Genomic DNA, 27901 nt, shown 5'->3' on the forward strand with positions numbered 1-27901 from the left:
GCACATGCGGGATGACCTGACCTGGAAGGACAACACAAAAGCCACCATCAAGAGGGCACAACAGCGGCTATACACCCTGAGAGTCCTCAGGAAGGAACACAGCAAGCAGGAGATACTGGTGACCTTCTACCGCGGCGCAGTGGAGAGCATCCTCACCTACGGCATCTGCAACTGGTTCTCCAGCTGCACAACAGCGGAGAGAAATGCGCTACAGAGAGTCGTGAGAACAGCACAGAAGATCACCGGCGCCCCCCTCCCCTCTCTGGAAGAGCTGTACAACACACGCTGTCTCAGGAAGGCCTCCAAGATCTCCAGGGACCCGACCCACCCTGGGTACGAACACTTTACCAGGCTGCCCTCGAAAAGGCGGTTCAGGACCCTGGCCGCAAGGACAAACAGACTGAAGAACAGCTTCTACCACAGGGCCGTCCAGGCCCTGAACACAGCAAAGACCTAAGTTCTGGGCCCTGGACAGTCTGGACGGATTGATGGCAGCTGCTGGACTGAAAAAAAATCAGGTGTAGTGCTGAGGCACAAACATGTACATTTCAAGCCTGCAAACTGCGACACTTTAAATAAATGTGGAATAATACTATTGTGCAATATGACAACCCTAGTCGTCTGTCTGTACAGTATAGTACAGTGGATAGTGTACATAGCCTTTATTTATGTAAACCAGCTCCTTCCCTTCTTGTGATTTTTTTTTTCTAAAAGTTTTTTTTTCCCCCTTTCCTAACACCAGGGGAGCCACCCCTCCTAAATGTCGTTGTTTGGTACCTGTACTGTAGCAATGACAATAAAGTCCATAAAGTCCATAAAAAAGATAGGCTAAATCTTCAGCCGCTGGGGCACCTGCTTGGCTAGCCTGGTGCGGGGCTATTATGGTCTGTGCTTGCTTTGCTGGGCCGGGTGTGCTGGTGGTGGGGCGGGTCTGGTGTGTGGGGCGGCGGGGACCCCCGCGGGAGGGATTGGGGTCCGCCGCTTGCTGAGTGCTGGTAGGCAAACTGGTAGTAGTCGAAGTAGTAGAATTTTCCTGGCTACATAGTGTACAGGTTTTTACTTTTGCCTGCTTGCGGCTCTGTCAATATGTAAAGCGCATTGAGTCGCATCTTGTGAGAAATGCGCTGGTGTAGTGACTACATTATGGGTTCATGTTCTCCTCTTACTGTTGGTTGTGTAGTGGGAGGGAACCAGTTCTGGCACTAGGGGCAGAGGGGAGGATTATTAACGTTGCAACTTCCTGTTGAGATACAAGAGTTTTGGTGATCGATTTCCTGGTCCTGTACGGAGTGTACAAGTTGTTATTTTGATTAAACAGTTATCATTACGTTGCCTACGTCTTTCCTTTTTCCTCCGGCACTACACTGGTGACCCCCGACGTGGATTTTTGTTAACGTGATTGTGTACAAAAACCAGCGAGCGAACATTGCAATCCTGCAAAATGTCCGGGAGAGGAAGACGTTCAAACCAGCGGCAGCCATCACCATCCCCTGTCAGGGTAACGCGTGGTGCGCACACTCCCACTCTCAAGCTACCAGAATTCTGGGACTCAACGCCTGCTGCATGGTTTGCTATTGTAGAGGCACATTTTAACAAAAGTGACATCGATGACGACGACGACCGGTACAACCATGCTGTGGCAATGTTGGGCAGCTCCACCGCAGCTCGAGTGGTAGGTTTTTTGTCTGCTCCCCCGACGACGAACAAATATGAGCGCCTCAAGGCCCTGCTTCTAGAGACATTTGAACTGTCCACTGCGGAGAGGGTGCGTCGCCTATTTGCCATGTCGGACTTGGGTGACGAGAGGCCTTCTGCGCGCATGGAGAGGATGCTAAACCTGCTCGGTACAGAAGACCCCATGATCCTCTTCACAGAGCTGTTCATGCGCACATTGCCAGCTCAAGTTAGGATGGCGCTGGCCAACACCGCCATCATGGAGCCCCGCGCCCTGGCCAGGGAGGCGGACCGGTTCGTCTTGGCCATGCCTCAACGGTCCCCCGACCTGCTCGCTCCCGCGGCCGCCCCGCCACCCGACCGTCGCAGGAGAGCGAAGGATGACGCCAGACCTTCTGGCCAGCAGGGTAACGCTGCGGGCCAGTGTTTCTACCACGCCACTTTTGGCGCCAAGGCCAAACGGTGCCGCTCACCCTGCACCTTCGGACCGACGGGAAACGGCGGGGCCGGCACTCAGTAGTGGCCCTGAGCGCTGGCGTCACCAACAGGCTGCTCTTCATACAAGACACCGCCTCTGGTCGCAGTTTTCTTTGTGACACAGGTGCCCAGTGGAGCATCATTCCGGCAGAGAGATCGGATGTGGCGAAGGAGGAGCGTGGTCCGCAGTTGGCAGGCGCGGACGGCACACCTATCCGCTCTTATGGCACTAGGGCGGTGGACGTGTGCTTCGGAGGACAATGCTTTTCGTGGGATTTTGTCATAGCGGCTGTCACATTTCCCCTCCTTGGTGCGGATTTTCTGTGCGCCCACAACCTGTTGGTGGACGTGGGGAACAGGCGCCTGGTCAACTCACAGACTTTCGCTTCCTTCGCCTGTACGCAGGGGGAGGCGGTCTACAGCGGGTGGTCCAATACGCTTGCCGAAAGTGACCAGTACCTTCGGCTGCTCGCCGAATTCCCCGACCTTACCAAGCCCACCTTCTCCGCGCCCACGGTGAAACACGGAGTGGAGCACCACATCGAGACCGAGGGGCCTCCCCTCCACGCCAGGGCCAGGCGCCTCAACCCGGAGAAGCTGGCCATCGCCAGGGCGGAGTTTGCGCATATGGAGCAGGTGGGCATCGTTCGGCGCTCGAGCAGCCCCTGGGCGTCTCCCCTGCACATCGTCCCTAAGTCAGACGGCGGGTGGCGCCCATGTGGGGACTACCGCCGCCTCAACGACGCGTCCAAGCCTGACCGCTACCCGGTCCCACATGTCCAGGACTTTTCAGCGAACCTGGCAGGCAAACGCTTCTTCTCCAAAGTGGACCTGGTACGGGGGTACCATCAGGTGCCGGTGCACCCCGAGGATGTCCCTAAGACGGCCGTAATCACGCCATTTGGACTCTTCGAGTTTCTGCGGATGCCGTTCGGCCTGAAGAACGCGGCGCAGACCTTCCAACGCCTCATGCACTCGGTGCTCCGGGACCTACCATTCCTCTTCGTCTACTTGGATGACATCCTCGTCGCAAGCACCACGGAGGAGGAGCACCTGTCCCACCTCCGGGCCCTTTTCACACGGCTCAGCCAACATGGGCTGATTGTCAATCCGGCGAAGTGTGAGTTCGGACGGAACACCATCGACTTTCTCGGGCACCGGGTCTCCGCAGAGGGGGTGACCCCCCTCCCCTCGAAGGTGGAAGCTGTCGCTGCTTTCCCGCGCCCCAGCACAATCAGCGAGCTCAAGGGGTTCATCGGGATGGTAACCTTCTACTATCGCTTCCTCCACCACATCGCTCACATCCTGCGGCCTCTGTACGATGCCCAGAAGGGCAAGACTCTGAAGCAGCCGGTGGACTGGACGGCGGAGCGTGTCAAAGCCTTTCAGGACACCAAGGCGGCCCTGGCCCGCGCTGCCATGTTGGCCCACCCCTCGACCTCGGCACCCACTGCTCTCACCACGGACGCCTCTGACTTTGCTGTGGGAGCGGTGTACGAACAGTGGGTTGGGGACGCCTGGCAGCCTCTTGCATTCTTCAGCCGCCAGCTGTCTCCCAGAGAGCAAAGGTACAGCACATTCGACAGGGAGCTCCTCGGGCTGTGGCTTGCTGTCAGACACTTCCGTTTTTTACTGGAGGGCCGCGAGTTTACGGCCTACGTGGACCACAAGCCACTCACGCACGCCATGTCCAAGGTGGCGGAGCCGTGGTCCGACCGCCAACAGCGCCAGCTCGCCTACATATCCGAGTTCACCACAGACATCCAGCACGTTGCTGGGAAGTCCAACCAGGTCGCGGATTGTCTCTCCAGGGCGGTGGTTGGTGCGGTCCAACTGGGTTTGGACTACGCGCGCATGGCTGCAGACCAGGCCGCCGACCCCGCCGTCCAGGCTCTCAAGTTGTCGGACACAGGACTGCGCCTAGAAGAGGTGGTTTTCGGTGACGCAGGGGCCACGCTCCTGTGCGACGTCTCCATGGGTCAGCCACGACCGGTGGTCCCCGCCAACTGGAGGCGCCCCGCCTTCGAGGCGATACACGGCTTGTCTCACCCTGGTAGGAAACCGTCCTCGCGGCTGGTGTCAGAGAAATTCGTCTGGCATGGGCTCAAGAGGGATGTGAGGGCCTGGGTAGACACGTGCATCGCCTGCCAGCGCGCCAAGGTGCATCGACACGTCAAGGCCCCCCTGGAGCAGTTCTCTGTGCCTGAGCGGAGGTTCGATCATGTAAACGTGGACCTGGTAGGGCCGCTGCCCCCCTCGCACGGATACACCTATCTCTTTACCATGGTGGACAGGACGACTCGCTGGCCGGAGGCAGTTCCGCTCTCCTCAACGGCAGCCCCCGACCTGGCCCGGGCGTTCATCGCGGTGTGGGTCTCCCGCTACGGCACCCCTGCTGATCTCTCCTCTGACCGTGGCTCACAGTTTACTTCAGAGCTGTGGGCAGCGGTGGCGGAGAATCTGGGGGTCAAGCTCCACCGCACAACCGCCTATCACCCGCAGGCGAACGGGCTCTGTGAGCGTTTCCATCGATCCATGAAGGCCGCCCTTCGAGCCAGCCTCACGGACAGCAACTGGCTTGACAAGCTGCCGTGGGTCATGCTGGGGCTCAGGACAGCGCCTAAGGAGGACCTCCAGTCGTCGTCCGCTGAGCTGGTGTTTGGACAGCCGCTGCGGGTCCCCGGTGACTTCATTCCCAAGTCAACGGAGCCCTGGTCCGCCGCCGCTCAGCGCGCCTCCCTGCTGGACAGCGCCAGGACCTTCGTCCCGGTCCCGACTACGCAGCATGGTGTCCCTACTTCGAGGGTGCCCCCGGAGCTGCACTCGGCGAGGTTCGTTTTCATTCGTCATGATGGCCACAGGACTCCACTACGTCCTCCTTATGACGGGCCTTTCCGTGTCATCGAGGCCGGAGCCAAGAACTTCATGGTTGACATGGGGGGTAGGCCTGAGTGTGTGTCCGTTGATCGCCTCAAACCGGCCCACTTGGACCTTGAACTGCCCCTGGACTTGGCCCTGCCACCGCGCAGAGGCCGGCCTCCAGTCCTACCTCCCCTGCAGCGCCCTGGCCATTCCCCCCTCCGACCCCGACAACCCCCCGCAGCTCACGGGCCCCCGGTCGTCACTGCCCCCCGTCCTTCCCTGCAGGAGGACGTGATGGGCGATGTCACACCTCCTCCCGCACCTCCTGACTTTACCTACGATCGTAGGGGCCGGGCCATACGCCCTCCTCGCCGTGAGGATTTCCAATATTGAGGTGAACACTGGGGGGGCTGGTGTAGTGACTACATTATGGGTTCATGTTCTCCTCTTACTGTTGGTTGTGTAGTGGGAGGGAACCAGTTCTGGCACTAGGGGCAGAGGGGAGGATTATTAACGTTGCAACTTCCTGTTGAGATACAAGAGTTTTGGTGATCGATTTCCTGGTCCTGTACGGAGTGTACAAGTTGTTATTTTGATTAAACAGTTATCATTACGTTGCCTACGTCTTTCCTTTTTCCTCCGGCACTACACTATACAAATAAAACTTGATTTGATTTGATTTGAAATGTATATAATAATATAAATATAAGTGCAGTCCAAATCAACATCACTCACACAGGACGTTCAGAGGAAAGGAATCAGGGGTGCGTTCGTAAATTCGCTCTGAGAGCGCCGGAGCGCCACGTCATAAAGGGACCCAAATAATTTGATTGGACAAGAGGCATTCCATGAGTGCCGATCAGGTTTCCATAGCGCGTTTACGAACGCACCCCAGAACTGAATGCCATTCCGGCATGTTGGCCTCATGGAGGTCGCGGCCAATGAGACGAGGGGGCGGACAAGATAAAGAGGGGAGTTGTCTTGGTCAAAGTGATCCGATTGGGCTGAGCGCTTCCTCAAAAAGGGCAAAGCATATCCACCTCATTTGAACTTCTCCTGGTACAGAAATAGAAAGCGCCAGAAGATAGATAGCTAGATCTATCAGATAGATATATAGATATATAGATATATAGAGAGAGAGAGGACAGTAAATGCTCCGCGCAATTAACGACATCAAAAGAGAAAACGCATTAGGCTAAATCATCTAGCTTATTTACGAGCTCTCGTTGTGATTTCATCATCATTATTTTAATCAAACCTCTCCGCCAACTCGCCCTGATCCAAGAGACGTGGAGGTCTAGATACCTTGATAGGATAGTCAGCTAGCTACCAGGCTAGCATATGCTGCCAGCCAACCAGAGGAGGGAAGAAGTCTAAAAGCGAGTCGGTGTCATTTTCGGGGCCAGTTTGACGCGATACAAAGTCGTATTGCATCAAGACTGCATCAGATTTTTTTTTTCTCTACCGCCCAAAAACATTGGATTCGTTGATTAGCTAGCTAGCAAACTAGGTAGCTTTTGTTGACTGATTGACAGACTCTTGAGGGAATGGCATTGGATTTCGCTGCAGGATGCATGGGAGGTGAGTAAAGTTGAGACTATCCGACTGTTATACCTAGCTAGCGAGGTTAGCATGATCTCCAAAAGCTTTGCACATGGGACTCAGATGGACAGCTACGTGGCTGCAATGCACCGGGGGGGGGACCCGACTGTCTCGTCCAGACATGAGGAGGATTTGCGAAATGCACAAGGCTATCAAAAAGCTTTGCATAGACTGACTCAGACAGTGTTGTTGTCTAGCTAGCGAGGCTAAGCTAAGGCTGATATACAGTTGCACCGCAAGATTAGGCTCCCAGATGGTCATGGAAAAACACTGGAGCCTCCTCTCTCTCTCTCGTGTCTGCTTGCTGGTTCCAAATCCACTGTGCCTGTGTTACTAATGTCAGTGATCTTCAGAAGTTCGCAGACATGTAAGACATGCATGCATACATGTCAAGTCTCCCACACCCCGTTCGTTGAGAAACTGACAACAATTGACATGCATTCCTTCGCATGTAGTCACAGGGGAGTGGTTGAGGGATTCGTCAAAAGAAACAGGTCTTTCCGTAACATCAATACAACAGTAGTTATTTACAATGACTTGGACGGCAAATTGTATTTTCGCCACGGATCATTCAGGGATGGTTTGCCCCCTCACAGATTAGGACTAATCCTAGACTAAATCACACTTTTTTTCAATGGGGATTCTCCATTAGAAATGTCGTTCTAGGTTTAATCTGTGTCTGGGAATGTGGCGCCCCAGGAGTGCAGGCAAGACTAACTAAGTCTCACAGATGAGTTGAGGAACTGTCAGATAAAGATTGTCAGAGGAATGATAACAGTCTAGGAATAGTTTATTCATGGACGGAGACCCATCTGTAGACCTTGGAGTGTTTAGTCTGCTCCACATTGTTAGGATTCTTCAATAATACAGGAAGTTGTCCTGCAGGCTCTCTCGTCATGTCACCCACCCCCCAGACTGAGTGGGTTGTAGTGTAGAGATCACTTATGGAAGCAGTGGTGAGTCTGCCCCTCCCTACTTGGGGCGGCTGTGGCGCAGGAGGTAGAGCCGCTGTCTAATTGCAAGGTTGGCAGATCGGCGGTTCGAGCCCCGGCTGGCCACATGTCGAAGTGTCCTTGGGCAAGACACTGAACCCCAAATTGCTCCCGAGCGGGCCGGCGCCTTGCATGGTAGCTTGCCGCCCTTGGTGTGTGTGAATGGGTGAATGAGAGGCCGTTGTAAAGCGCTTTGGATAAAGGCGCTATATAAGTGCAGTCCATTTACTTGGGGGGATCAGCCCCCAAACCCCTGCCCGGTCACTCCGCTCTTCCACCTCTGCTGGCCGCCTGGCACCACCTGCCTCTACGTGGATGCAGCAGTCAGTCGCGCTAACTTGGTTACAGCTTTTCACTGTCGAGCTTCCCACTGCAGAGTCAATCTCTATCTTCCACTGTAGATTGAAGACCAATCTGTTCAGGCTACATCTTAACTGTCCCTTCTAAGACCTCCTCATCCCCTCTACCCCCTTGTACAGTTTCTCTACTTACTATATAAAAATAAACTTAAAGGCCTCTGCTAAATGTCAAAAATGTAAATGTAATGCGAGTCACAGCAGCCCAGAGGTGAGGGTGTTAGACAGGTGAGGGTGTTAGACAGGTGAGGGTGTTAGACAGGTGAGGTCCGGCAGGTTTATTGAGTGCTCCACCACTCTGACATGAGACAGCAACAGCAAGTTTGTTCTGTGACGCAGGTGGGTGCTGTGTCACAATAGACCGCTTACCCCTTGTTAGCATAATGTCAAGGACTGTGCGTGTGTGTGCGCTGTAGTTTTTTTTCATTTTTTTTTTCATACTACTATCAGTCAGACTGTCTGGGCAGAATTAACATACTTAACAACGACCTCAACCTCTTCTACAATGAAAAACAGTTTCTGTACTTGAAACTTGACATTGGCTAGACATTAACAACAAGAGCAACCAGAGCAATCGAAGGTCATGTTCTCACATGAAAGTCTGAATCATGACCAGGAGCAAGTGGATGAGATTGCAACATTGTTGCATAAATTATTTCTCTGATTTGCGTTCTCACAGCCCTTTATGTAGCCTAAACAAAGTAACAAACGCAATCGAAGCAACAGACGTGGTAGTTGATTGGTCAGAAACATTTAAAATTGCCTATTCGTCCCACTCTTATCCAGATCAACACGGATGCGCTGTTGTTTTCCTATGGACAGCCTCGATGCGTAGTTTCTAATCGGCGCGAAACCACACCCTAAGGGTGTGTTCTCACTAGAACATTTGCTTCACTTGGAATCTGAGTTTAGGATAAAATTCGCTTTGCTTTGCGTCGTTTGGAGCTGTGAGAACGCGCATTCGAAGTTGCTCCCGGAGCAAACAACCGACGCATGCTCCGCTTGAAAAGGGTGGTTTCGCTCCGATTGGAAACAACGCATCGAGGCTGTCCGTAGGAAAATAACAGCGCATGCTTTGTGTTTCCCCAGGCCCAGTACTCCAAAACCAGACAAGACTGTTTCGTGGCCTCTGGGTCTCTTTTCCACCTTTGTGTCTCTAAGAGAAAGTGGGGGTCAATCCCCCATAACCTCTTCATAATTTGCATCACAGCTAGCATCATACCCCCTCCTCATCACAGATGCAGACAGGAAATGTCTGATTGGCTTGAACCTTACCTGAGGGCGGGACTGATTACCTGTGTATAAACATCCATGTTTCTTCTCTGTCTGGACTTTTTTCTGAGAACGGTTTGACTGACAGACTTTGTCTGTCGTGCTTGTAGCGCTGTGGTGTGTGTGTGTGTGTGTGTGTGTGTGTGTGTGTGTGTGTGTCCCAGATACAGTACTCTCTGTCTGACTTACTGGAAGCAGTGGTAGGTCCCGCGGTAAAGTTGCGTCAGGACTGGCCTCCATGAATGATTAGCTACGCCACGCGTTCTAGCCTGTTACCACTCCACGGTGTCATAAACGTGTAATAACAATGCTATAACCAGGGGTGCACATAACTGGTGCGCCAGTGCGCATGCGTTGCCAAAATGCATGCTGCGTGGCAGATCAGCCGCATGAAGGCGCTCTTGCGCACCAACAGCTGTAACCGCTGGGAGAGGAATTTACTTCCTCAAAATCCAACTGCTGACTGCTGACTGCTGCATCACTGCAAGCCCCACTAAGTAACTATTTGCCGTCCCCTCAGCCGAAGGCCCGACGAGTAATCCATCACAACAGTCGACCGACAACGACCACCGGCGACTCCCCTCACGAAAACATTCGAAAAGTATCGTAACTCGTACTTTCATTCCGCGTATCGCGTATCGCACGGTTATCACGCCGCCACGTGAAAATTCAGTCCCGAACGACTCGTAGCTAAAAGGAAAAACAACACCAAGGGACACGTTTCTTTTCTCTGAAGCTTTCAAGCGTTCAGACGTTTGTTTTACAGCTTCATTATCGCACCTCGACCCCTGACCCAGGGAATATGGTTGCGAATTCTATTAGAAAAAGAAAAAAATAATGAACTATTTAAAGTGATAGCCTACAACAACTTTCTCTCTGCTGTCCGCTAGGCGCTGCTGGTGTGTTGGTTGGGCATCCTTTCGACACTGTGAAGGTGAGTTAACCTGACGTCGACTCTTTCAGCTGTGAAGCATGGCCGCTCTGCTCTGTCTGAGGTTGTTCATGTTTAGTAGTCTAGTAGAGAAACAGGTGTCTACCATGTACCCGAATGACATTATTTTGTAACCTGTTTTTTTTAAGACCCTAATGGTGTCTAGTCAAGATTTCTTCATGTTGTTATGAAAATCTGTGTTTTTCGCCATTCGCGTGGACATCAATTCAAGATGGCCGCCAAACGAACCCCATGGGACATTAGTTGACCTTAACTAGACACAATTTGGGTCTTAAAAAAAAACAGATTACAGAATAATGTCATTCGGGAACCTATTTCTCCTACTAGACTATCGCCACTCAAGGTGTTCTCTCAAACCCGTTTGGCAAGAGCCAGTTTACATACAGATTACCTGCAACCAGAATGGATCCTCCATCTCCATAGACAAATATACATTCAACAAACATTCATGTTGTCTAAGAAACACAAACTGGGACAGTTTGGCCTACATTTGTCTTTTACATTGTGTGTTTTTGTTTTAGTTTTTTTAAACCACATGTACAAACAGGTGATAGTGCAGTACACACACACACACACACACACACACAACAACCCTACACTGTGGCAGGTTGGGGTGTATTCCTTCGAGTTGTGTGTTCTCAGGCCAACAGCTCCTGCCAGCCAGAGGGATCCTGATAGTACAGGCTGGTAGTAGACGTGGCCTGTTGGCAGTACATGTTCAAGCTCGCAGAGCGAGGTGTCAGACACACACACACACACACACACACACACACACACACACACTAAATGAGTAACCTCCAGATGAAGGGTGGGTGAGTGTTTATTCCATTGTAACTGATTGACCAATGTTGATCTTAGTGTTACAATGCTAAAAGCAACGAAATGGCCAACAGCAAAAGAACATATTTTTATTAGTATAAAGTATTTAGTTTAGCTTATTTGACCTTTTTAAATGTATGCATGGGTACACACACACACACTTGCACTCACTGTACTGGATATGTGTGCCTATGTGTGTATGTGTATATATAATTTAGGATATTACACAAGTCCAGGGCCAGTCTCTCTAATGCCCCCCCCCCCCTCACACCTAACCCTAACACACACTCACACACACAGGCCCCCCCCCCCACCCTAACACACACTCACACACACAGGCCCCCCCCCTCCCCCACCCTAACACACACTCACACACACCGGGCCCCCCCCCTCCCCCACCCTAACACACACTCACACACACAGGCCCCCCCCCCCCCACCCTAACACACACTCACACACACCGGGCCCCCCACCTAACCCTAACACACACTCACACACACCGGGCCTGTCTCTCTAACTGAAGTGTAGGTTGTTGTGACTCACCACTGTGTTGACAGTTGAGTGTCTGCATCTACACCGCCTAGTTGCCATGGCGTTGTGGTCTTTGTGTGTTTGAATGGTTTGTTCTGTTGACTCCAGGATCCCCGTCTAAACAAGACACCTAGTCCCACCTGCCGGTAAAATGATTTTCTTTTTGTTGTTCAATGAGAGAATTGGCAACTGACACATTTTTGAATAATATTGTTATTTGGTTTCACTGTAAAGCATTACAGCATACACACACACACACACACACACACATATGAGAGTGGTCCAAGCCTGTTTTATTTCACGTCATCGTAAATGACCCTTGTGGGGATCACACACACACACACACACACACACACACACACACACACACACAGTCTTTTGTGTATGAAATGACTAGCATAAATAAGATAACTTCAAAGCCATTGTCACCTTGTTTATGTTGAATGCGGAGGTGTAGAGGGACACGGTTATTGGTTGCACCATCTTCCTGTTGACCTCTAACCCTGGTCTGGAGGCAGGGCTGTCTTTAACAGCGTGAGTGTCACTGTGTTGTAGATGAGGGATAGACAGTTTCTGCACGGAAGTGTGACCTCGTAAGTAAGGTCTTCTGTTTCTCCCCCAGTCTGTCTGTTTCTGTTGAAAAAATACATCCAGAAATACTGTACACGCACGGATTACTTTTGTTGAAGATATATTGTAATGTCAACCCTGCCACACACACACACACACACACACACACACACACACACACACACACACACACACACACACAAGTTGCACCCCCTCACTCCCTTAAAAATAATTATGTAAAAATGTGTATTATACAGTCTTTTAAAATGTTTTGTTTGCCCTTTTTGTGTGTGTGTAGCAGTTGTGTGTGGTGTTGAATGTGGAGGTCTGTGCTAGAGTTAGCCTAGAGTTAGCCTAGAGTTAGCCTAGAGTTAGCCTAGCGTTAGCTCCTCTCTGACGCTGCTCTGTGGTTCCAGGTGCGTCTGCAGGTCCAGAGTGTGGACCGGCCACTCTACCGCGGGACCTACCACTGCTTCCAGTCCATCATACGCCAGGAGTCGGTAAGTCAGACAGAGAATGACTGCAACAAGTAAATAAGTCTTAAAATGATATGATGTTGTACTTTTGTAGTACTGTAGCAGCAGCAGTAACATCAGTAGTAGTAATAGGAGTAGTAGTAATAATAGCAGTAGTAGTAATAGCAGTAGTAGTAATAGTAGTAGTACTGTAGTAATAGTAGTAACAGCAGTAGTAGTAGTAGTAGTACTGTAGTAGTAATAGCAGCAGCAGTAGTAGTAGTGTAGTAGTAGTAGTAGTAGTAGTAGTAGTAGTAGTAGTACTGCTCCCCCTGCTGGTCCAAGGTGTTCAGCGACTGTCAGCTTCATTTACTCTTAACAACTTCTATTCATTCATCATCTTCCCTCTTTCACCTCATGTCCCCCACCCCTCTCCAGTTAACAGGTCTGTATAAGGGCATCGGCTCCCCCATGATGGGCCTGGCGTTCATCAACGCTATTGTGTTTGGCGTCCAGGGCAACGCCATGCGGAACCTGCAGCACGACATCCCGCTCAACCAGTTCCTGGCGGGGGCGTCGGCGGGCGCCATCCAGTGCGTCATCTGCTGCCCCATGGAGCTGGCCAAGACGCGCATGCAGCTGCAGGGCACCGGGGAGAAGAAGAAGTCGACCAGGAAGCTCTACAAGAACTCCCTGGACTGCCTGGTCCGCATCTACAGGAAGGAGGGGCTGCGGGGCATCAACCGCGGCATGGTGACCACGCTGATCCGGGAGACGCCCGGGTTCGGGGTCTACTTCCTGGCCTACGACGTGCTGACGCGCTCGCTGGGCTGCGAGCCCGACGACCCCTACATGATCCCCAAGCTGCTGTTCGCCGGCGGCATGTCGGGCATCGCCTCCTGGCTGTCCACCTACCCCGTGGACGTCATCAAGTCCCGCCTCCAGGCGGACGGCGTGGGCGGGGTCAACCAGTACAGCGGCATCGCCGACTGCGTGCGTCAGAGCGTGCGGAAGGAGGGGTGGCGCGTGTTCACGCGCGGCCTCACCTCCACGCTGCTGCGGGCGTTCCCCGTCAACGCCACCACCTTCGCCACCGTGACTCTGTTCCTGCTGTACATGCGGAGCGACGGGGAGGCGGGCCTTAAGGACTGTGAGGTCGGCGTCGGCCCCGGCCCTGCCCCCGTGCCCGCTCCCCCCCCCCACGCCCTGCAGCCGCAGCAGGCCTCCAGCATGTGATGTGGAGGCGCTCTGGCGCCCCCTGCTGCGCTGGCGGTCCTGCGGCCGGTGCACCCTAGTGACCTGCTGAGGCCGGAGTGACTTGACCACTCGTAGCTTTGCCACAAAGGCTATTTTTATAAGATTTATTTTCAGATGGCAACTGTGCTTGTAAATATACCATGTGACCCTTTTTGTGACCCCCCCCCTACCCCCCCACACACTCTCCCCCCCCCACGGTTTTGTACAGAGCAGCCCTTTTTTTATTGAATTGTTTTGGTTAATTGGAGCGTTAGCGATCACACTGGTCTTCTTCTCTTAGAGCTAAAAGCACTAAACAGGCTTGGTCACCATGGTTACAGTCTAGACACCCGTATACATGCAAGCAGATATGTATTTATATGTGTATTTATGGGTCAGTATGTATGTGTATATACTGTACTGTATCAATAGAGAAATGAAGCTTTCCTATGAAAAGACACATGACTGTGGAGTCCTGGGGATTCTAAACTATGTACTCAGACGTGATAGGCTGCTGTGAGTGAGGGCGGGTCTTCTTTGATCAAGGCGGCGATCCGATTGGTTTCCCTTCTCCCTGAAGTGTACACTTTGTGATTATAAAGTGTATACTTTTGAGCTCCTCTCCTCACACATTTAAAAGGGATGGATTGGTGTGTGAGATGGTGGGGGGCTGCGTCTAGATTAGACTAGTGTTTTACTCATTCAGTGTCGAGGTGAATAAAGTCGCCCAAATTGTCAACATTCTAGATTGCCACGGGTGACTTTATTCACCAAAGAAAGCATGAATGATGAGGCTTCATTTTCTAGCCAATTAGAGTGTTGTTGCTAGGTAGATACCACATAAAACACTCTAGGTGCTGAGTGTTCTGGAACTGTTTGGCAGTTGGTGAGTTAAGCACTTCATGGTCAAGGGGAGAGATTCGCAGAGTTTGTTTGTTTTCTTACCTGCCCTGCTGGAATTAAATATATTATTATAAATATATTAGTATTAATATATATTATTATAATACTATTGGACATTCCAGAGAGGGTCGTGACCTCTGCACGTACTGGTTTCTGGTAGAAGAGTGAGACGCACTGAACACTGTAGATAGAGTTAGTGTAAATGGAGCTAACGTGTTTTCTCCTGAGTCACAGAGAGAGGGAGAGGCTGTGTCTATTCTGCTGTTCGACACCAGGGAACAGGGGTGCAAACTTGTCACTCTTCTGCTAAATTAGCCGTTTTTACTTCAAAATACGTCATCCACGCGAATCATGTAGATCTACCCAAAAAAGATTTTGGGAGGGGTTGGGTGGGGGTCTACGTCAGTCACATGATGACTATTCTTCTAACTAATCTTCCTGTCTGCTAAACTCTGCTGCTATTGAAATAACTTTTAGCTTCATGCAGCTAGGTGCAATTCTAGACAGTGTGGAGGACAGTTACAGTAAGCAAACCTGTTTTCAACATAATAATTGTATGTGGGTACAATTATGTGGGTGTTAAGGTTAGAGCCGCTGCTAAGACCACCATTAGAGTTAGCACCGTTAGTGCTAGCGCTATTCCCTCCCCCCCCCCTCCCCCATTAACAAAAATGTTATCTGCGCATTGATAATTTGTCTTAGTGCAAAACAAAGTGTCACTTTTTTGGACCATCACCAGTTTGCACCCCTGGGGGAAGGCTGGTGGAGGTAGAAATCGGAGGCCGGGTTTATTGTAATGAATGGAATCAGGGGCCTCATTTATAAAAAAGTACTTGAACGTCATCTTTGACTTTCACGTAAGCACATTTTTCTAAACGGACGTAAGCATTATTTATAAAACGGGCTGAGATGGTTTAAAGTTGCGTACGTGCTTCCTTCTATAAATACCAAATTATACTTGGAATTTAACGCAGGTGAATGAGGTTTGTATTAACGCCCTGTGATAGAGGCTCAATTATAGCGGCTGAATTAAGACAAGTGCTATAATATAGGGTAGGCGTTCGTCTGGAAGCGGGAGAGGGCAGAGAAGAGTGGCTTCTCGGTAAGTTGCGTTTGTAAAGTTTGATCATGACAACTAACCAGGCAAATGCTTATACTCAGTAGGCTACTCAAGTTGTAAAAGAAAATCAGGGGGGATGGTGGATTTTATCATATGAGGACAATTGTAGCATCCCCTCAGCGTCAGTGACTTCAGTGTCAGTAAAAATGTCATTGCATGTGTGCGTGCCCCCTCGCACCTTGAAATAGCAGTAATACCACGTTCATTGATAAATGACATAACGTATGGAAAGAGGGGAGGGGAGTTTTAGAAGGGGGACGATTTTGACTGTTTTCATCCCGCCTCAACTCGAGTGCTGCTTATACTGTAATAATATAATGGTCTTATTCTTATCAGGTGACATTGAAAACATGATTGCGAACTCCCAGACACCGGAGAAACTCCAGTATAATTTAGCGCGTGGCCGGGCAGCGAATTTGCGAAACCTAGGATGGTAGGGGAAGGCAGGGCAATACCGCTACCTGATTGGTTGGCGAATGTGATGAGCCCCCTCATTGGCTGGCGAGTCTACCATCTAATTAGCCAGACTCCTTGCTATAAGCTAGCAATATTGGGCTAGCTGAAATGCGGCGTGTGAACGGGTTGAAATGCGTGTGTCGCCCAGAGAAGTTAGAAGTCATAAGGAAACATGTTTATTGACTGGGCAACACAGTGTAAATACCTGGGGGGTATTCCATCAACGTCGCTAAAGGAAAATCCTGGCTTATTTTTGATAACTCTCGCGAGACTTATCAGAATATGCCTGGATATTTTTAAGAACTCTCGCGAGACTTATCAGACTAAACCTGGATTTTTCTTTAGCGATGTTGATGGAATAGCCCCCAGGTCTCACACGGCAGACGTCAGAATTCGACGTTTATGGACAAACGTCGAATTCTGACGTGACATTGGGGTAGCTCGTTCTCTGTTATGTGCGCCTGTCGGGGCTTCTCTCGGGATTATTCCATTTTGAATTGCACTTGCATTAATTAGTTAGGCCACATTTAGGGTTAAGGTTAGGGTTAGGGTTAAGGTTACGGTTAAGGTTTTGATTGATTGATTGAAAACCTTTATTGTCCCCAATGGGGAAATTTTGTTGTCAAACAGCTCACCCAGTGAGCAATAGACGTCTTTTCAACCTCGCGTCTACAATATAAACCAATATAGACCAGCTATATTACGGCTATATTTTCTACTTATCTTAAATGCATGAAAACCGTTATTAAACCCCTCTAAACTGTCAGAATACGTCCCAGACGTCATGTAGTATGAGATTCCATGTAGTCTAGCATAGTTATTCATGCGGAAGTGGTGGTTTAAATTGCGTCTATACGTCGCTGTCCTTTAACCCAGATAAATGCGGTCTGTGTCTAAACCTGTTTTAGTCTAGCAGCACGTTGAGTTTAAATTAATACCCTAAACGCCTGTAGATTGTCAAAATATGTACCAGACCGTAGGGATGCTCCGATCTGGATTTTTGGGGCCGATACCGATCACCGATTTTTTTCCTCAAGATCAACCGATACCGATACCGATACCGATTTTTTTTAAAATACATAACTGTAGGCCTACTGACTGGATAGCCTACATATTTTTTGCTTTTTAGACAAAAGTTTTGATCCATTAGGCACCAAGCAAACGCAGACCCATTTTTATGGCATAGTAAAGGTCTGGCCTATCACCCAGTTAGGGCCTGAAGCCCAAGTCAGTCGATATGGCTGTATAAAAGACATCATAAACGTGGCCTTCATGGTTTACATACTGTTACGTCCTCCTATGTTTTCTGTTCAGTTATCTGTCTTCCCCAGGGAAAAGAAAAAAAAAAAAAAAAAAAAAAAAAGATCGGTTTTTGCGATCGGCCATTTTTGCCGATCACCGATCGAGTCATTTGGAGTGAAATCGGCCGATTTAAATCGGTGGCCGATAAATCGGAGCATCCCTACCAGACCGTCATTTAGTCTGAGATTCCATGTAGTCTAGCATAGTTATTCATGCGGAAGTGGTGGTTTAAATTGCGTCTATACGTCGCTGTCCTTTAACCCAGATAAATGCTGTCTGTGTCTAAACCTGTTTTAGTCTAGCAGCACTTTGAGTTTAAATTAATACCCTAAACGCCTGTAGATTGTCAAAATAGGTACCAGACCGTCATTTAGTCTGAGATTCCATGTAGTCTAGCATAGTTATTCATGCGGAAGTGGTGGTTTAAATTGCGTCTATACGTCGCTGTCCTTTAACCCAGATAAATGCTGTCTGTGTCTAAACCTGTTTTAGTCTAGCAGCACTTTGAGTTTAAATTAATACCCTAAACGCCTGTAGATTGTCAAAATATGTACCAGACCGTCATTTAGTCTGAGATTCCATGTAGTCTAGCATAGTTATTCATGCGGAAGTGGTGGTTTAAATTGCGTCTATACGTCGCTGTCCTTTAACCCAGATAAATGCGGTCTGTGTCTAAACATATTTTCTACTTATCTCAAATGCATTAAAACCGTTATTAAACCCATTCTATTGTCCTTACGCTCTACTCTATGACTATGAGGCTGGGAAGACAAATTGGCAACACACTACATGAACTGAATTGAGATTATATAGAAAAATAGTCATAGTACCAGGTGTTGATGACTGCAGAGGAGAGTCTATCATTGTAGAGTCATCAGTGGCTTTTCAAACAAAGATCAAAGCACATGAACAACTTTAAACAGGAACAAGTAGCACAGAATGAGAGGAAAGACCAGTTATATTTTAAAAATACAAACGCATTGCTTACAGGCATATTCTTCTTTGTCCTTTTCTTTTAATTCAAAGAGGTCCATAGAAACTGATCGTTAAAAGGAAATATCGTTAAAATGTGCTTTCTTAAATACAAAAAACGTCACATAATAATCGCATTACGTTTTGCTACATGTAACCGGTTGGTTATTATTTCCAGTTTGCGGTTAATGTAATTTTGGTTAACAAATGCTTTCTTTCGCTACGATTGGAGACGGGTTACCACGTGACCATGGGACGTATTGAATTTCCCGGTTGGAACAGTGAAAAGTAGTATTTTTGGGATGTTTTGTACATTGGCACTACATTATTATTGTTAAAACACTATTCCACTAATACCATTATTATTATATAGTGGAATGCCTATAGAAACTATTGTTGTGGTTAAACCGTGACCTACATTGACGTGCCAGAGAATGAGTACCCTCCCTCGAAACCATCGCGGGTATCGCTTCTCGGCCTTTTGGCTAAGATCAAGTGTATCTGTTCTTATCAGTTTAATATCTGATGCGTCCCCTACCCGGGGACGTTATATTAAATTGATTTGGAGCAGGGAGATGGAATAGGGGCTTGCTCCGTCCACACCACGCATCGACCTGGTATTGTAGTACCTCCAGGAACATAATATTTCAACGGCATTTCAAGGTCTAAATATACGCCAAATTGGAAATTGAAACAACGTCTATGTTTAGACGTTGAAATGCCGTTGAAACATAGACAGGGAAACAACGTATATGTTTCAACGGCATTTCAACGTCTAAACATAGACGTTGTTTCAATTTCCAATTTGGCGTATATTTAGCCTCGATTTCGCCTAGACGTCTACAGGCTATTTAGACGTTGTTTAGACGTCTAATCAACGTAAAATTGCTCACTGGGCAGTTAGGGCAGAAAACATTAAATACAGAAAACAGAAAACATTCAATAAAATACATAAAACAGTGCAGGCTCAATAAGTAAAAAGTTCCAAAAGTTCCAGCTCCAGGTCTCCCCCAGGTTAGGGTTAAGGTTAGGGTTAGCCCGACAGGCGCACCCCTGCGCTTTCAGAACGAGCTACCCCAATGTCACGTCAGAATTCGACGTTTGTCCATAAACGTCGAATTCGTATCAAAGGAGCAGTAATGTCACAAAAATACATTTCAGAACTTTAGGAGTTGTTTAAACTTGAACTCTCTTAGATTATATTCAAGCCGATCTTCAGCTACTGGCAAACATCTCCACGTTCGACTCGCCAGCCAATGAGGGGGCTCATCACGAGTGCTTCGCCAACCAATCAGGTAGCGGTATTGCCCTGCCTTCCCCTACCATCCTAGGTTTCGCAAATTCGCGGCCGGCGAAGGTCCGTTGTGGAACGCACTAGGCATGTTGAAGGGGCGATAGACAGCTCCGGAGGGATATAAAGGAAGACTGAAATACAATCATAAACATAAGTTCCCTTTAAATCTTGAATTAAACTCATTTTCTCGGCAGATAACAACATCGTTAATTTTATTACGAGCCACTTAAACTTCGCATGAATTACAGTAGGCAACGTTTTTCCAGTGCGGCTCACATGCCTGTAATAACTCCGCATAACCAGTAGGGAATGTGCGTAAGCAAATGAATACTCGACGTCGAGCTACGATCGTTTCCACGGTCAAATTGACTCACGTTGAAATTTTATAAATCACTACGTTGACGTGGTTTTCTACGTACGACACGGGTAAGATCAAAATTTGATCTAAGCACGTTCTATAAATGAGGCCCCATGAATGGTATCAAACACACTGCTCTACACAGTAGATCTCTGTATGAACGTCCTGCAACATTGTGCCTCTCTGAACGTAGACCAGTTCCTGACTGTCCAACCTCCAACGTAATTACTTTTTTTTTTTTTTTTAGCAAGCCCAAAACGTTTCTTCAGGAACTTCCTTTTTCTAGTTAGCTTCCTCAAACCAATCAGACTCTTGGAAGCGGCACCTTATTGCTGGTTGTTGTATTGAGTCGTGTGGCTGCTCTAAATTTACAGACAAATCAACACAGGTCAGTTTAACTGGACTGTAACAGTACACTCATTTACTCCCTACAATCACATTTTACTGCATCACAATCTCAGCCACGTTCTGACCTGAGATTCCGTTATATTTTAGGGTGAAGTTGTTACAGATCCTGATTATGAATGCTAAACGTAGAGATCATGATTATGAATGCTAAACATACAGAACCTTTATGGTTCATGTTACAGTCCCAGCGGTCTGAATCTGTCTGTTGTCTCATTTCTGGGGAAGAACTGAGACAAACTGTTGCTTGTACAGAGACATGTATGATGTGTATTTATACTGTGAACTTGGGTCAGTATGTTGTGTGTGTGTGTGTGTCTGTGTATACTTACTGATGCACTCAAACACTCTAAAAACTAGCTTGTAATGGCTGCAGTTTCTCAGTTACATTTTCAGGCTTCAAAACTAAAACGTGGTGCTTTCTAACAGGAAGCTCAACCGGGCGGTTGAAACGTCCAATCAGAACTCTGTAATGTTTTCAGAATGGCTGAAGTGCTTCTAAAATGGCCGTTAGTCTTGTTTTGCGTATGTGATGATGAAACGGCGAAATAAAACACTCTGACATCTGTGTGTTGTTAAGACTGGTTGACTGAAAGTTTGGGCCTTTGTATAAGTGTCTGTCATATATTCACACACACACACACACACACACACACACACACACACACACACACACACACACACACACACACACACACACACACACACACTAGAACTAAGTGCATCTACTGTAACTGTTGAGTCGTTATAGGTGAAGCTAAAGAAACTTGGTGACTTTTAGACACCACACCTCTGCTACAATCAAACATTACCCATCAAAGAAGGTGAATGACAAAAGTATAGAAAAATAGCATGATTTAATGACAGAAATATTACCCATCTGATCTCTCTACAAAAATATGAAGCCATTATTGGAACAGAAACAGTAATAACTTAAATAATGTCTTAGCATGTATGTTTATAAGTTTACATGGCAGTGATTGGACACTCCCAACTTCATCATACATTCACCTCATAATATATAACATATTAGTGTCCTTTCACTTTTTTTTCCTTTTATTTAAATATATATTTATTTATATATTTATTTATATATTTATTTCAGAGGGCGTTCTGGGGCTTATTCAGAGGAACACAAGTGCAATGTGTCCAAGGGATAGAAATACAGGTCTAACATATCCCTAGTGTTCCATCCCTAGTGTTCCATCCCTGTGACAGAGAGTCAACCCTGATCTACCTCATCTGTTTCTATAGCAATGCTCCTGGACAGGCCCCCAGGCCCCTGGTCCTGAGGGAAGCCTTAGGGCTGACTAACCCTGCTCCTTAGGTCTTAGGGGGAGGGAGGGAGGGAGGGAGGGATAAGGCGCTACAGGCTGGTCTTCCTGGCTGTGCCGGGGGCGGGGCTGGGGGTCAGGAGGGCGGAGTCGCAGGAGTAGCGGAGGCAGCGGTAGATCTCCTCTGCTCTGGAACGACTCACACACGCCCCCTGCTGGAGAGCCTCGATGGAGCTGCAGCAGAGGAGGGATGGAGGAAGGGAGAGAGAGAGGGAGGGAGAGATAGAGAGGTGGTTTATGACAAGAGCACAAGTGTGTCAGATGAAAAATTATGATCACCATCGTATTATCTTAGTTTAATGTCATTTCAATGCATCATAGAACTTTTATTTACAACAAGCATAACAACAAAAAGATCGCTATTATGCTGCTTTGAGTACACCGTTCCAACGGAGCGCCCTATGGAAGCGTCAGGCACAGCCTTCCTATAAGGAGCGCGATTCACATTTACGAGATGTACAATCCTGTTTATTTAGAAATAAATGATTAGTTACAGGGAGCCCCATGGCTGTTCGTTGGGTTTAAATTATATTTATGATAGACATATTTAATGTAAAGTTATCTATAACAACTGTGATTGGTCCGCTTGGTAGCGTCACATTCCGACTCTCTCGTAAATGCGGAAGTCATGACAGAAATGTCATTTACTTTTTCTGTAATTACTTATTAATAAAGATTTGAAAATGTATGATAACCATCTTATTATCTTAGTTTACTGTCATTTCAATGCATTATAGACATTTTCTTTACAAGCATAACCAAAATAAGTGTTTTGATCGCTATTATGCCGCTCTGAGTACACCGACCAACGCGACGCGGTCCGCGGACCAGCCCTCGCGTAGGCTACGGCGTAGCCGCGCGTAAATTCGACGCAGGAGTATAAATCAGGCTTTATCTCTCCAATAAGGACATCAGCAGGACAGCATTCCACCTACCCATCCCACCCCTCACCAATCCCCCCCCCCTCCCTCCCTCCCTCCCTCCCCTACCTGTTAACCAGGTGGGCCACCGAGGTGAAGGCGTGGACCATGTTGAGGGCGTTGGCGTAGCTGACGCAGGGCAGGGTGAGGTAGAACCTCAGGGCCAGCTGACGCCGCTGACCCTTGACCTCCAGGGGCACGGCGATGGCCTGACCCTTCCTCTGCTCCACCCGGGCCAGCCCGGCCAGCAGGGCGGCGCTCTCCTCCGTACCCCCGCTGACCAGCAGGCGGACCCCGGCCCTCACCAGGCCCGCCAGGACGCTGTCATAGTGACGAGACCTCTGGAAGGGGCGGGACACCTCGCCTGGGGGGGAGGGGGGGAGGAGGGGGGAGGAGCGGGGGAGGAGGGGTGGTCAATGACAGGATAGTAGCACACTAAATAAATGCATTATTATTATTATTATTATTATCATTATCATCATCATTATTATCATTATCATTATTATTATTATTATTATTATTATTATTATTATTATTATTATTATGTAGTGGAGGTGGTTTGGCAGCTTGCCCTGAGACCTGATGCCGGAGGTGGGATCCCAGACTTTGGCTCAGTGGGCTAACACAGTGGCAGGCTACAGGGGACCCGGGTTCGAACTTCGAACCCAGTGAGTTGCTCAGACGCTCACCGGCCTTAGCGCGGTCCTTCTCCACGACCAGGCAGACGCGGTCGAACAGCCCCTGCAGGCCGCCCATCCTCTCCACCAGGCGGCGCCGGTTCTGGGCGCCGGCCACCTCTGATTGGCTCTGCCGCTCCACCGCCATGCGGTTGCTGACGATGAAGTCGCAGCCATTCAGCGAGCAGACCTGGACTGCCACGCCGTGGCGTAGACGCAGGCTGGACACCACCTCCACGCCACCGCCCGAGATACAGCGGCTGTCCACCAGGACCGACACCAGGCCCGGCGGGGGAGCAGGGGACTCGCCTACCTCAGCGGCCTGGCCCACGGAGCTCTGAGCCTGGGGTGCTGAGGAGGCCGAGGAGCCAGGAGCCTGGAGCAGGACGACAATAAACACTATTAAAGATAACATGTTAGAGTGAGGACTGTCTGTTCTATTAGACTAAATACCAACTATGTTTACGTACGCTTGACCACGTGAATTATGACTTGCGTGGCGGTTTGGCAGTATTAGGTATTAACTTCCAGTGGTTACGGTTTGGCAGTATTAGGTATTAACCTAGAGTGGTTAAGGTTAGATAGTATTAGGCCTTAACTTCCAGTGGTTAGGGTAGGTTGTGTGGGGAAGGCGTTAGCAACAACAATTAGCAATAATTAGCACCCGAACGTTGTCCTACAGAGGGGTTAACCTACCTGAACGTTGTCCTACAGAGGGGTTAACCTACCTGTGCTTGTTTACATGAGGCCAGCACAGACTCAGACGACTCCTCAAAGTCCAGCTCCTCAGACAGGAGGGCGTGGGCCTGCAGCCTCCGCCGACACCTCTCCTCCCTCTGGTCCTCCCGCTGGTCCCCCCGCTGCCTCCTGCTCAGCCACGAGTAGATTATTTCCATGTTCGCTATTGAGGAGGGCGCCCCTACCTGTAGTACCTCTGCTGGCCTACCGGTGGCGGTAGAGACGTGCGCTGCCTGCTGTGGTGCTTTGAACGTCTGGTCCTGCTGTACCTCTGTCGGCCTCCAGGGGGCAGTGCCACCGCTCTCAGCAGCTCTCAGGCTCTTCCTGCTGCTGCTGTCCTCCTCAGTCTCTTCCTCGCTGGAGTCGTCCAGGCGTCGTATGATCCTGGAGCGTTTGGTTCTCCCTACTGCGGTCTTTGTGGGGTCCCCCCCCCGCCCACCTTCGGTGCCCCCCCCAGCCCTGGCATGGCGGAGCAGGGCCCTGCGCCTGGTGGGGTACAGCCTCCTCCCCTCCACGTACGAGTCCTCAGGGAGGAGACCCGCCTCCCCTCCTCCTCCTATTTCATCCTCGTCTTCCTCCTCTTCCTCGTCGCTCCCCAGCTCGTCCGGGTCGCTGCCGTGGACCACGAAGCTGTCCTCCACGTACGTCTCATCTTCCTCGGGCACCTGGGAGGGTAGAGAGGGGGGGGTCAGAGATGGGGGGGTTAGAGATGGGGGTTGGGGAGGGGTGTGTTGGAGAGGGGCTGCAGCAGAATGGGATCTTTCATCAAATCAAAGAATGAATGTAAAATGACACAGAGGTCTGAGTGCCTGAGAGAAGACGTCCATGTTGCGGTGGTTCTTGTAGACCATCTTGTACTTGGCGGGGATAGCTGGACTCTTCACTGACTGGAGGTAAACGCCCTGCATCTCAGAGTCTGGGGGGAGAGGAGGAAACATGGGGGAGAAGGCCAGTTAAGACACAGAGGAGTCAGTTAGGGACAGTGTTCCCTTCAGCCAGCAGCAGGGGGCAGTATAAACCTCTCTATCTCACTCACAGCCAGGGAGAGTGAGTCTGACCCTTCCTCATTGTCTACAAGCTTCGAATGTGAAGTGAAGCAGTTTAATCTTTAATAATAATAATAATAATAATAATAATAATAATAATACATTTTATTTATGGGCGCCTTTCAAGGCTCTCAAGGACACCTTACAAGACAGTTTAAAACCACATAGCAAAACATTAAAAGCAACAAAGCAAAATGAGATAAAAACAGCAAAATCAGATAACAACAAACAAAATACAGGAGATCAAACCAAGTAAGCCATTGTGAAAAGGTGTGTTTTAAGACTGGATTTGAAAGTGGTGAGAGTGTCAATATTGTGTATGTTACACCTGATCAGATACAGCTCCCTGTGTGAACGATAGATTAAAAAATCTCTGAGTCAAGACATCTCGCTTTGAATGCCCTCATCCTGGTCCTGATGTAAATTGCCCATTTGAGTCGATTCCTACAACTCCCAACATTCCCCATTAAAGGTGCTGTGGTGTCAGGGTTCCTACAAGTTTCAACAAGTCAAATTTAAGACTAACCCTAGACCTTTTTTAGACCTCTTTTTTACCTATTCGCGACACCATACGATAGCTTTTTGTCATCCTCGAGGTGATGAAATTAGGGATTTCACTGCCATACAGACAAAAAAGGAAGCTATTGGCATTTTTTTGGTTCCAGCTTGATTCATTTTGGCGTAAATTGATGTGGTCGGACTGATTTCCTTGCAGGATCTCATTTTTAAGACCTACCACCTAATTTTTAGACCGAATAACTGGAATTTGAGGCCTAAAAATTGAGGCCTTATAAATTGGATTGCTTTAAGGCTTTTTAAGACCAGCACGGGAACCCTGGGTGTTGTCACGGCGACGTACAGTCGAGGCCCTGGGAGGCCTGGGTGTTGTTCACCACGAAGTCCTCCAGAGACCGGTCCTGATCTTCACCGTCCTCTTCATCAGACGACACGCCCCCCCCCTCCTCCTCCCCCTCCGACAGCACCGCCTCCTCGTCCAGGAACTGACGCGCTCCTCTTTGCACGGCCCTCTGGGAAGAGAACGCTGACAAGTCAACAAACAGGAGGAGTCAGGGTGACAACAGACCAATAACAGCAACTCAGACCTGGCTCTCCTGGGTTTTAGATTGTTGTCATGGTTTTAGAGTGTCATGGTTTTAGAATGTTGTCATGGTTTTAGAATGTTGTCATGGTTTTAGAATTTCGTCATAGTTTTAAGAATGTTGTCATGGTTTTAGAATGTTGTCATGGTTTTAGAATGTTGTCATGGTTTTAGAATTTCGTCATGGTTTTAAGAATGTTGTCATGGTTTTAGAATGTTGTCATGGTTTTAAGAATGAGGTCATGGTTTTGATAATCATGTCAAAAGGCGCAACATATACAGCTCAATGTTTGAAATGTTTATGTTCATGTTTGACCCCCAGACAGACCTTAGTTTTCCCCTGTGGTGCTGGGTGGGGGGCCGGGCGGGGAGCCGGGTGGGGGGGTCTGGGCTGGCGTATGGAGGTGTTGTAGTCCTGGAAGTCGTCGTCAGAAACACCCTCGTCACCTCCGCCCTCCTCTTCCTCACTCTCATCTGACTGGAGGACAGAGAGGACAACAGTCAGGACGGTCGTCTGACACGCACACATGCACACGCACGCGCACACCAAACATAGGATATAAGGTATATATATATAAATACATGAATGAAATGAAGATCAGTCTTACAATGTGTAGTGCAGCTGGCTGCTGCTGCCGTCTCCTGGCCACGTGGACGGGAGAGTCAACATCACTGAACAGGTTAGACTAGGAGAGAGGAGACAACAGGTTAGACTAGGAGAGAGGAGAGGACAGGTTAGACTAGGAGAGAGGAGACAACAGGTTAGACTAGGAGAGACCAGGATAGACTAGGAGAGAGGAGAGACCAGGGGCCTCATTTATAGAAAGTACTCAGATCAAATTTTGATCTTACGCGTGTCGTACGTAGAAAACCACGTCAACGTAGTGATTTATACAATTTCAACGTGAGTCAATTTGACCGTGGAAACGATCGTACCTCTACGTCGAGTATTGACCTTGCGTACGCACATTACCTACTGGTTATGCGGAGTTAATACAGGCATGTGAGCCGCACTGCCTACTGTAATTCATGCAAGTGGCTCGTAATAAAATTAACGATGTTGTTATCAGCCGAGAAAACGAGTTTAATTCAAGATTTAAAAGGAACTGATGTTTATGATTGTATTTCAGTCTTCTTTTATATCCCTCCGGAGCTGTCTATCTCCCCTTCAACATGCCTAGTGTGTTCCACAACGGACCTTGCCCGGCCACGCGCTAAATTATACTGGATTTTCTCCGGTGTCTGGGAGTTTGCAAAGGGAGTTCGCAGCCATATAAGAATAAGACCACCTGATAAGAATAAGACCATTATATTATTACAGTATAAGCAGCACTCGAGTTGAGGGGGATGGCATCCCCCCAGAAATAAAAACTGTCAAAATCGTCCCACTCTTTCCATACTTTATGTCATTTGTTTTTATCAATGAACGTGGTATTACTGCTATTTCAAGGTGCGAGGGGGCACGCACACATGCAATTA

The 27901-nt window shown here is 48.8% G+C and overlaps 2 protein-coding genes across 2 annotated transcripts in view; one reads left to right on the forward strand and one right to left on the reverse strand.

Annotated features, from left to right (window-relative positions):
* Positions 1-6084: 6084 nt before the first annotated feature.
* On the forward strand, positions 6085-15013 carry LOC308170436 (mitochondrial basic amino acids transporter-like). Its single transcript, XM_080545227.1, has 4 exons — positions 6085-6594; positions 10126-10169; positions 12524-12607; positions 13001-15013. The coding sequence occupies exons 1-4, from the start codon at positions 6561-6563 to the stop codon at positions 13796-13798; spliced, it is 960 nt and encodes a 319-aa protein (XP_080401353.1). The 5' UTR covers positions 6085-6560; the 3' UTR covers positions 13799-15013.
* Positions 15014-21974: 6961 nt separating this feature from the next.
* Positions 21975-27901, reverse strand: part of fancm (FA complementation group M) — a gene marked incomplete at both ends in the record, with an annotated part of 49149 nt that continues 43222 nt past the window's right edge. The window contains 7 exons of the mRNA XM_080546810.1: positions 21975-22116; positions 22932-23226; positions 23552-23915; positions 24268-24942; positions 25087-25193; positions 26183-26351; positions 26751-26896. Of these exons, the coding sequence (XP_080402936.1) occupies positions 21975-22116; positions 22932-23226; positions 23552-23915; positions 24268-24942; positions 25087-25193; positions 26183-26351; positions 26751-26896 (1898 nt within the window). The remainder of the gene's footprint in view (positions 22117-22931; positions 23227-23551; positions 23916-24267; positions 24943-25086; positions 25194-26182; positions 26352-26750; positions 26897-27901) is intronic.

This window comes from Nansenia antarctica, assembly GCF_963989245.1.
Source record: "Nansenia antarctica genome assembly, chromosome: 1".
Classification (NCBI taxonomy): domain Eukaryota; kingdom Metazoa; phylum Chordata; class Actinopteri; order Argentiniformes; family Microstomatidae; genus Nansenia; species Nansenia antarctica.

Coding starts and splice junctions, on each gene's coding strand:
- LOC308170436 (XM_080545227.1), top strand. CDS start 6,561: ATGGCATTGGATTTCGCTGCAGGATGCATGGGAG. Junction 6,595..10,125: donor CGCTGCAGGATGCATGGGAG/GTGAGTAAAGTT, acceptor GCTGTCCGCTAG/GCGCTGCTGGTGTGTTGGTT. Junction 12,608..13,000: donor CCATCATACGCCAGGAGTCG/GTAAGTCAGACA, acceptor ACCCCTCTCCAG/TTAACAGGTCTGTATAAGGG.